Source organism: Myzus persicae, unplaced genomic scaffold, assembly GCF_001856785.1.
Source record: "Myzus persicae strain clone G006 unplaced genomic scaffold, MPER_G0061.0, whole genome shotgun sequence".
In the NCBI taxonomy this organism is placed as follows: domain Eukaryota; kingdom Metazoa; phylum Arthropoda; class Insecta; order Hemiptera; family Aphididae; genus Myzus; species Myzus persicae.
Window position 1 is genome coordinate 11,323 of NW_019104483.1, and position 12,043 is coordinate 23,365.

Sequence of the window (12,043 nt, forward strand, 5' to 3'; positions counted from 1 at the left end):
TACCGTGATATAAATTTAACTCCTGAAGAAGTCATTGATGAGTTGGGACAAAAACCCAGGAAAATAGACATTATTTTATAATGAAAATAAATATTAGTTAAACAACATATTATTTTTATTTATCAGTGTATAGTATATATATGTATATAATTTTTTATATGTAAGCCCCCCCCCCCATTGAAAATAGCTGTGTGCGCCACTGAGTGTAATGGACAAGTGATTGGTATGTCTTGGCTAAAATAACTGTTCTCCACCGATCCCCTTAACGTGACATTAAAATTAATTAATTCATAAGTTACTTCATGACATAGAAAAAAATTTAACTCATTAAGTCAGAAGTTACTTTTAAAAATAAAACTAACTCGTTATGCAACTTAGTTAAAAGTAACTTTGTTAACTTCGGGCCTCTACACAAGAATACCCAGTGAGGCCCACTATACTTTTTTTGGGAAAAAATTAGTAATAATTTTAATAACTAATGTGTGTTTCTGTTTCAGAGAATCGCGGTCATGCCGCCTGATTAACTCTCAAGCGCGCACTCAAATGTCAATATATCACGAAAAATGAAATTTATTCTTGTTTGCATAATTATAAAAACTACTAAAAGCAATAGTAAATTAAACAGACTTCCTTAAGTTCGATTGTAATTTCGAAAAAAAATGGTTAAATTTATAAGCTACCTAGACTATGATATAGACCAGGGGTGGCGAACCTTTTTTGGGTCAAGTGCCAAAATTTAAAATCAAGTTTTTTGAAATATGCTCGCGTGCCAAAAAAAAAAAAAATTTTTTCTAGGTAAGATGAAAAGAAAAAGCATGTAATAATTACACCCATTTTATTAGGTATATAATTTAATAAATAAATAGTATATATGTAAAGTTTTATTTCATTTATTAATGTGATTTCTGTTGTTGTTTTTTAGAAGATAACATTTTAATATCTGGAGTATAGTTGGTAGTTTTCAGTGAAACACAAGCAGCACTAGTTTCATCGATTAATGTATTTCTCTGCTTCGTTTTTATTACGATTATATATAACATTTATAAACACATTTTATTACAAACTTATAAATTTGATTCTTAAAATTTCTCATAATAAAGTTTTAAAATATAATTTTTTTTTAAGATAAATAATATTTGCGTGCCACTGAAATTTGGTCAACGTGCCACTTCTGGCACGCGTGCCATAGGTTCGCCACCCCTGATATAGACCATAGGGAATCGCTTTTTTTGATTTAAAATTAGATGTGCCCAAAATAAATGTAATGCAATTATTTCGTGGGATTATTGAAAAAGTATCGTAATTTTAGGGAGTTGTAAAATTGAAAATCGACTTCCTAAACATCCTAGATATTTTGTCAAAGAAAACGCATATATATATTAAAAATTAAAATCGGACATTCTGAAGTATGTGTATTGTGTAATTTACCACCGCTTATAGGTCTAAAACGTATGAAAAATATATATGCTTCGATTCTTTAACTTTTTAACTAGTTAATGCCCAGCCTCGGTAATTATTGTACCCATTTTTTGGACCACTATATGTATATACAACAATAAATACACGTTGTCTTTGAAACTAGTTTATTTTTTACGAATGACGAACAATTTTCTATATTATTTTTTATCTTAGCCCTCGTTTCCTCGTAACTAGTACATTATCGAACGATAACTGTGCTAAATCGATCGAAGGCGAATTACTAAGCTGACTGAATTAATAACCACAAAAAATAATCATGTACCGATGTATCTACATGCTGAGTGTTCATTTAGCATTTATTTACATGTAAAATTTATTAAATTACGTACATCTAACGTACAAGATTTTATTCTTTACTTAAATTGTCTGTGGTTATACAAGTATGGACTCCTATTATTATATTCAATTAATATTAAAATGAAATATTATTTTGAATAACGTACTCTCACATTAAATTGTGTTATGATAAATACTTGTATATTTTTGAAACTTTGTACATTGTGTCATTGTCCATTAACTGCTGTATGTCGTACTTACGACTGTTATTAAGTACAACTGATGTAACAATAAATTATAACAAATAATAATTGAATACAATACAATACAAAATTATGTTTATTTGACTTTATTTTTTGGATTATTTGTAATTAAGTAACATTATTAACTATAACGTATGCTACTTGATGTTTGTTAAAATATGCGAAAAATCTGAAAAACATATTTATGATTCATACATTTTCCTAAAGTGGAAAATATCAGGTAGCGGGCTTATTTATTTTCATATTTTATATGAATTATTTAAATGTTGATGACATTTATAAATATTATATTTTATACTTAATCTGTGGAAAGTAAAATATAATAATATTATTTAAGCTAAATCTTTATTGTAACATGTAAAAAATTAAATCATTGGGTGGGAAAAGGTTGATGAAATGATGGCAAATCATTGTGGGATCAAATACCTACTCGAAGTTTTTAGTGCATATTTTTGATTAATAAAGCATATTTTGATATTTTACCAAAAATCAAGCACTTTGGTAAGTATTTTTCATTAATCAAGAATGAGATGATGAGTATTGGCTATATTATTGTTTTTTTTTATACGTGTAATTACATAGGTCATAGAGAATAGAATTAAGTTTTTATTAAATAATATTAAAATAAAGAAAATATTTAATTTTTAGTGTATTAATGGATGGATCATTTTTTTTAGGGCATATTTAATTTGCTTTTTTTATTTTTTGGTACATAAGGTCCTCGCTATACTATTATATTATATGATATAATAATATAATTAGTAGGTATGTATATATATATATATAAATTTAAAACTAAACAATTAAATATGATTAATGGTTATACTAATAACAGTATTAAAAAGTAATACCTAATATTTAATTTTTTCTACATCAATTGAAGTCTTTTTCTATTGAATCTGCATTAAGCTGATCAACAATGGTATCAAAATTAATTTTAAAAGTTTTTTCAATATGTAAAATAGCCATTTTACTAACTACTAAGTCTTTCTTGGCCAATGGTGTTTTTCGTAAATGTTATGAGGCGACGAGAGATGCAAACGAATATTCACTCAAAGTAGAACTGGATATAGAATTGGAATAGATAGAACAATTTTATAAATACAATATATATTATCAAATGATCCAGTTAATTCTTTTGCAAATACAAATTTAAATAGACACCACAATTTTCAGTACTATTATTATTTTTACTCGAGAATTATGAAAGGAGATTAAATTCTGTTATCATGATATATTGTGATTACAAATGGCAATGATTAAAAATGTTTAATTAATCCATTAATTTTTTTTTGTTAATCGTTTAAAATATTATACTTTTCTTGATAAGATAATTCTTACATTATCATTCTAAAAATGCCTTTTAGATAATATTTTTCTAATTCTTTTACAAAATATCAAGGAGGGCAGTTTTCTGGTTCAATATTCAAGTCAAGGTAAGTAATCGTATTTAATGTATCTGAATCACGTATTGTTAACACATAACTAGGACAAATTTTTAAATAAATATATTATTTATACAAATTGACAACGTAGGTACAGTGGTATACACAGAGAGTACCAGTTGGTACTTAATGATATTTTGTTTAAATAAAGCTATTTATGCGGATCACGTTTTTTTCATTAAAATGATCGTGCTTCAAATATTTATTTAGTTTATTAAAATATCATTGTTTAATTTATTATGTGTACCTATCCAATCAATGTATATCTATATTCATGTATGATGTATTTCTATATCTTACCTATTTCTGTAGCAGTCTTATTCAATTTCTCAATTGTCCTACTAATTAATACGATGTTAAGACCTCTCTTGGCTAATTCCTTGGCGTATTCTTTCCCAATGCCGTCTGTAGAACCAGTGACCACTACAAAAAAATAGGTAAACATAAAATTATTATATTATACACATGTGCTATTTCATATTATCAATAAATAACTGTGTGATGTGAGTGGGAAGTAAAACTTTTTTTTAAAACTATATACTCTGTTTAAAATGAGAACGCATGCGGTGGCTAGCTACTATACGGCAGGTATATAGATACCCCCCCCCCAAGTATTAGTAACCTTGTCCAAAAGAATTTCACTTTAAAAATATTCATTTTCGAATTTTCAAATTTATTTTTATGCCAAACGGAACTACAGTTTTAATTTTGACTATCTGATTTTCATTCATCCAAATTTAAATCTATTTTTGCGGTGTTGCCCATTACATTTTTGAGAAAATTTCAATATGTTTACTTAGTTATTAAAATTGATTTGACTTAGTCTAGTCAAAATATACTGTCATTGTAAAAATTATGGTGAGGCGTAATCAGAATCTTACCGATATTCCATTTATTGTATTTATTGCAATGTATTTTTTTCGATTTTTAGTGAACGATTTTGTAGACAAACGAGAGAAATGTAAGTTGAGAATTTTATTATCCGCCGTCGTGATGGGTTAAGTTAGTTTTAGTTAAGTAAACAAAAACTAGCATACATTTGAGGTCGATTGCATGTGTATAAGTTAAGTAAGTTGAGTTACGTGGTTACATAGGTGAAAGTATTTATTATTTATTATGTTATAAATGTTAAGTTAACTTTAAAAAGTACTGATAGAAATTTTTTTTTTGAACCACATTTTTTATTAAGTATAAAAATTAAATCTTTTATTACTTACACACAATCAATTTTTAACTCCTACTACTTTCGTGTAGGACTTTAGAAGTATATAGATTGTTTAAATGGGTATCAATTTGTTTTGATTACAACTATAGGTATTAGGTACATTCATTTTTTTATTTTTAGCTGTTATACATCATAACTGTAATGTTTAAAATAATAAACGGCTGAGACAATCATTTTACATATATAAACCTTTCAAATAGTAATAATTATAAGCACAACATTTTAATAGACTTACTCAATCTTTTAATGATGTATTTTTTTATAAAATAGATTAATCAACCCCTGTATTATTTTTTTCGTTTGATTCGACATTTATTATAAGTTTCAATTAAATTATATTAACGAGGAACAACAAAGACTACGACGTGGTAAAAATGAGTACAAGTTTAACTCTAACGTTGAACTCATATTATTGCATTAATATATTGTATAATTGTGATAAAATGTGATATAAAATTTGTTTTTGCAAAACCAATGCAGTATTTATATTACATTAAAATATAATGCTTAGTTCCATATAAATTGATCTTTTACTAATTGAAAAATATCGAAAATACATTTCGAACTTCAAAATCAAGAAAATGTTCAAATTGTTTTGCAGCTTATTATCCCTAAAATGTTTAATATTCATACCTAAAATTTGAAAACTTAATTCATGGTTCCACAAAAGTGGGTTATAGTTCAAAAATTGTTTTTTTGAGGGTATGTAGTAAAAGTTTTCCTAAATTGAATATCCACACATAAAATAATGATTTCGTTCGCACCAAATAATTTTCTTATTTTGTTGCAATTCAAAAACAAATAATTATAGATACTTAAATGTTCACCAAATGTTTATACTATCATTTCCTACTCATGGTCAAATTGAATAAATATTTTGACTCTTTATTTTGAACCGTTAATTATAGACATTTTCAATTTTTTCAGTTTACTTTCCATAAATGTCGGTAAACATTTTTTCACCGGATTTTTACGAGTTAACTGTTCTGCTGTAATTTAATATTATTTTTACGTGGGGATTTGAAACGTTTACGTATATTATTATAATATTTGATACACAATGACATTTAAAATTTTTAAAATATTTAGATTGATATGCTATTATCTATTTATAGTTAATACTATCGTACTACTTTAAACAGTACTATAGTAATAATAACTATAATAATTAATTGTGATATATTAATATAAATATCAAAATAGCTTTTTAGTATCAAAATTCTAATATCTAACTTAGTGAAGTCAAATTTTTTAATCCGCAACGAACTATACCGGTTGATCAATGATTTCATAAATGTTGTTTTATTATTAATTATTATTATATTGTAATTAATGTAAATTTATATTTAATCAAAATAGATATAAAGATACAATGATCATGCAGATAATAATAAATAATTATCAACAAGATTATAAGAGAGTAAAATATAAATTACCTATGGGCTATGAGGCTATGAACCGTTAAGGTCAGAGTATTACATACGGCATATTACGTACAATATATTGGTTACAATAAGTAGTGAATGTTAGTCACAACTCACAAGAAAGTGAATTTGCTGTGTCACTTTCCATTTCCATCAAAACATCTATAAGTACTATACATTTCACAATGTAGGCTAGTGACTACAGACATACAGTTTTCTACATAATAAACATAATATAAATATATAATGTATCTACCACAATAATTACATGATAAAATTGTATAATATAAATGCATAGGTACAGACTACAGAGTGATACATTTGTAAATATGGGTACATTAATTTTTAGTCTTTTTGTACTAAAAAAAAAGTTTTTTTATATAATGTAGGTGGTTAAGGTTAGTATTGTTTAGTATAGTTTGATAAGTATAAGTTATTCTTTTATGACCTATATTTTGTATTTCATAATTAGAAGCAGAATTCTTTTCTAGAAAATGAAAAATGTTGTTTAAGTCATTAAAATAGATTGCATAAAACCGTAAAATGACAGTTTTAAAGTCACAATTATATAATAAGTCCCTAAACAGTATAGTTCTAGAAGCATATAGACGGAAGGGTAAAATGTCCAAGTTTTGAAATATTCATTTTTACCCGACCGCGTAGAAGTCTCCGCGTTTCCTATTTTTAATGTCAAAGTGACCTAAAACCAATATTTTTGGGCGAGTGAAATTATTTTTAGCTTAGTGAGTAATATGGACTTAAATGTACTTACTAGTGATTTTACTTGTTTTTTGGACTCTTTATTAGGTACTATATTACAAAATTAAAGTTATAATAATAATTATTTTTTTCATATTGAGAATAGACTGATGTATCCACTTAAATATACTTTATATCTTAGATGACGCAAACAAATCGCGTGTAAACATTTTTTACATAGTATAAAACATACACATTACATAATTATAGGTAAGTACAAACACGTTTGCGCGGATTCTATACAAGTGTACAGTGTACTTACAAATATAACGCAATTCGATTTCATGATAAATTATTTTTTCTTCCTGTATATCTGTTTTTAATTATTGTTTTCACTTACCTCAACTATTTAACTAGTAGAATATATACATTAGTACCTAATAAAATAAAGAATGTAATTCGTCCAGCATAGATTACCTTATACCTATACTCGTATTATAATAATCGAGTAAAAATGTAAAAAAAATGAGCTATGCGATATAATATCATAAAAATGTAATTTTAAATAAGAAATATTATTCACATGGAATGTTATTGCACAGCAACTAATTTAAATAATTTCATATATTATTCAGTTAAAAAAAATGCTGAATAATATTTTTTGGCATTATTGAAATTCAATCTTCATAGACTATTTTTCTGCGGATGTTCTGATTTTGGGATATATTGATGTAGAACCTAATATACCTGTGTAGACAATAAAAATACCAACGGATAATGGCAATCAGGAAGTGACGGGCCAGGATAACATATTATATATACAGGGTGTTCTCAACAATATATATTTTTTAAAGTAATAATATACTATTGCTCTTAAATTTATAGTGTGAAAAAGGTACATAATTTTAGTTAAACTATCAATCTAAACAATATTTTCGAGCTAATATTATGTAAATATATGAACGGTATACCGTATACACAGTGCCGAGGCGAAGTAAAATATTTTATTTACTTAACTGTTTATTTATAACATTTGATAGTATACATATTTTATATAGATACATCAACATATTTACAAAAGTATTCTGTTGTAGATTATGAAAAATAAAAAAAATGTCCACTGTTTAATGAATCATCCGGTATACTAAGTGAGCGGTTACAGTACGTGAACAAGCGAGATAGTACACTCTGCGTATTATACAAGTAACACAACGTTGTCGGCTCATGTATATTTTCGACTTTCACGAAATCGTATAGATTTTAATAAAGAATAATGATCTTCGAACGCCTTTCTAAATCTAATCAACAAAAAACTTGACTATTGGCCAAATCCATGTTATCTTGAAATAACCAGTGATGCTTATGGTTTCATATTAGCATTACTAAAATACTGTATAATATTAAATTTATTTTTATAAATTATGCTATAGTGTTTTATCGATCTCTGAGTTCACAGTTTTATATACTACAGAAATACAGAATCATCGAGAATTGTTGTTGTAAAGATAACATACTTACATAATTATATACTACGAATATTACAAGCTATACGGTACTGTCTGTAGGGCGTATGTTAAATAACTGCAATGAAAGTAAATGGGTACAAATGTATAATTATTTGAATTATTAATGACTAAAACATCGTAGATGAATAAAAAACATACAAAAATGTTTTGTCAAGTCAATGGCGTATGCCTCAGAATGTTTAATTTATGTAATTAGTTAACACACATTTCCATTGATTTCCTAAAACAAATAATGTTTTATTGTTGGCTAGTAGGTAGCAGTGCTACACATTATTGTTATTCTGAGTCTTAAAAATTAAATTACAATTTTATAGGTAGTCGGTAGGTTATTACCTACGTTTTATTATTGAATCAGGGCGAGTGATTCATTGTGGTTAATTATTATAATTTATAACTTTTTTAATATTTACATACCTGCCTAGTACCTAGGTATTCAATACTTGCCCATAGCATGATTCGTGTTGTACAATACATTAATACCAAATTATACCTGATAAAATAAAACTTAAATATTTACAAATATCTCACATATATTATGAGTTTTTGAACTATTTATACTTATATCAAGTATAATTGGGAATAGGAACTATACGTTATTTGGCACTAAAGATGAATCTAAGTTTTAACTATTTAGCTAGTTTCTGATGATGATTTCAGATTAATTTAGTTATAGATAAGCAATTTAATTTATAAACAGTAACAATTATGCATTCTAAAATGCATCTAGAATATTTATATATATATATGTATCTCACATCATTGAACGTAGTTTTTTTTTTAACAATTATGGATCGACGATATGGGATTTCGGAAAAAAACAAAAAAAATACGTGTTTCTTTATTTTTTACGAGAATTTTTTTATAACAATTTCAAAATTTTTGAGTACGCAGTTGTACTAACAGCAACACGAACTTAATTTTTTTAATGGATTCTGGAAAAGCTTTTTTTTTTCTGAAAATGTTGTTAATCAAATCATCAACTTTGGTTCACTAGTTATGAACCATGGTCCTCTAAAGTTTAGTAAATGCATTAATACTTTAAATTGAAATAATTGGTATAAATTGTTTTTTAAAGAGTTACATATTTTTTTTCTTTCAACCATCTTTTGATACACACTAAAAACGGTCATCTAATGAATAAATACCTACAAAATTGTTGGCAAACATTATTCATTAGTTTTATTTTAATATACAACCATCAAAATAAGTATTATCTATTATTATTTATTATAATTGATTATTATAATCGTAATTAATTAATTACTTTATATTTTTCTCATCACAGTTACTTTTCTAACGATTTATTTTTTATATCAAGTATGGTAAGTTTATGATAGAAAGAATACAAATTTTTGCTATCGTAAGAAAAGTAACAGTGATGAGGAAAATATAAATTAATTAATTAATTACGATTATAGTAATAAATTACGATGTAGTAAATTAATAAATAACAATAAAATCCTAATAAGTACATATTTTCAGATTGTTTATGAAAAATCCTACGAGTTACCTATGTGGGTATATTGTTTTATAAGGTAGTTACCTACAGATATATAATTTTTTTTTTAACAAAAAAAAAAAAATAGGAGATAATAATTTTATTTTGTACCTATGCCTATACACTAGTAGGTAATCGCTGTAGTTACTAGTTAGGTACACAAATATTTAATGATTTTAAAGTCAAATGCAAATTTTTTGCATGAAATTAACATTAAAAATTGAAATTTTATAGACACGCAATATAAATATATAATCACAGTGAAACAGCTTACTAAATGACCTAGAGTGTAAACGAAGTGTTAAAATATTCATCACTATCCTTCCGCTTCAAAATGAATATATTACAATTTATATATATAGGTACCTACGTAAATAACATTACTTTAACAACAAAGCTTAGATTACGTACAGTTGGTATTTTATAAAACGTGTTAAACCAATATACATTTGCATAAATTCAAAAAATATAAAATGAACATATATTTTTTGAAACAAAATTATACAAACCAAATTTAGCACTAACACAACACAACAGAAGAATACATTTCGATTTTATTGACTAATATTAATATTTTTCGTTATTTACCCAAACATGTTCAGAGCTAAATTACAAGTTAAAATATAAATGGACATGATGTAAATTTATGAATTTTCAATGTAAGTTACCTACATTTTACTAAAATTTTGTTTTGAATTTTCAATTAATAGATATGATAACTTTTATTTTATTTTAGAAAATATCGGCCAAAAGATTGCAGAATGTTTAATAATAATCTAAAAAATAAAGTAATACATTCGTTTTTATATTTAACCAAAAATACTGTAGATATGTACCTATGTTAAGGTTATGGTTAGAATACAATTTTAGTTGAAATAAATTTATAAAGGTTATGAGTTAGAAATCTTAAATCTTAATATATCTTAAACATCAGCCATCAAGCATTATTTTACTGAAAAATTATATCTAATGAACAATAAGTAGTACCTTCCTAATACTATATAGATAACAATATTTTCTAAATATTCAATAAAATATGTGGATATACGTACACATATGAAAAATATTAAGAATCGACAGAGTTTAGAACTTAAATAAAATGCTTGTACCTGTAAATGCGTTCAAATACATATATTGTCCTAAAACACTTTTTTTCCGAAAACACGCTAAAGGTAAATCTAAAATGTATAAAAGACCGGGGATTTTTTATGAGTATATTTTTGCAGAACCGACCAGTGTATGCCTAAAGTATACCTAATGTAAATTACTGATCATCATCTCGACTGACCTGCCCATTTGCCGTACTTGACACTCAGTGGAGTCCGGTCGGGCATCACCACCGGCAACAGATGTGCTGCACATCCCTTTGCGATCTCGAGGAGCACGTCGCATATCAGTAGCAACGTGGCCAAGAACCCGATGATGGCGAACCCAAGTACGATGGGTCCGATCAACGAGTCCTCCGAGTTGAACACCTCTGAGAATATGGACGCCGTTTTTGATGATTTATTGCACGGGGTTTAAAAGATGAAATAAAGGCCACACACGAAGTCAAACAACGTCCACGGGGCTGGCTAGAAGAAATTGAACGTAATGTATTACCTATAGAGAAAGTACGTGAGTTTCGCCGAACGATCGTGCCGACGGTCCGGAGCGTTTTGAACGGTGGCGGCGACGGTTTTGTTGAGCGGCTATGAGTGTTATTATTTATGTGAATCCGGTTCGGGTAAACGACACAGGCGTTGGCGGTGGCATGAAATGCTATTAATATCATATTATCGTGTTATTGTATACGTCATCGCCGTGGTGGTAAGATGTCGGAAGTACTTAACTGTAGCAGTAGCCCATGTTATGATAGCACACGAAACTAGGTCACAGTACAATATTAGGTTTATTGTACAACAATAAAGTATAATAGTTATAGTTGTATACTTGTATAGTTTTATTACTTATATTTTATGATAAAAACGATTTTGACGGTCTGTTGTCTACAAAATATTTCACGATTTTGCCTAATTTCGTCAATATTCCAAATTCGAACGCTAATGCATAACTGTATGTGGCTTAATGCTGAACTTTTTTTAAATTCTTGGAAGGGAAAATTTGTGAGAAACTTTGTATTAAATGTTCAAACCTTAGATATCAACCTTTAAAATTTAAAAACAAATAGATGGGCAAGTGGGTATCGGTTGTGCCGTATCGTAGATG

At 26.8% G+C, this 12,043-nt stretch overlaps 1 protein-coding gene across 1 annotated transcript in view; it reads right to left on the minus strand.

Annotated features, from left to right (window-relative positions):
• Positions 1-11,520, minus strand: part of LOC111042469 (inactive hydroxysteroid dehydrogenase-like protein 1) — a 14,712-nt gene extending 3,192 nt beyond the window's left edge. The window contains exons 1-2 of the mRNA XM_022327098.1: positions 11,124-11,520; positions 3,764-3,886 (exon numbers count right to left, since the gene is read on the minus strand). Coding sequence (XP_022182790.1) covers positions 3,764-3,886; positions 11,124-11,169 — 169 coding nt within the window. The 5' untranslated portion in view covers positions 11,170-11,520. The remainder of the gene's footprint in view (positions 1-3,763; positions 3,887-11,123) is intronic.
• Between the last annotated feature and the right edge of the window lie 523 nt (positions 11,521-12,043).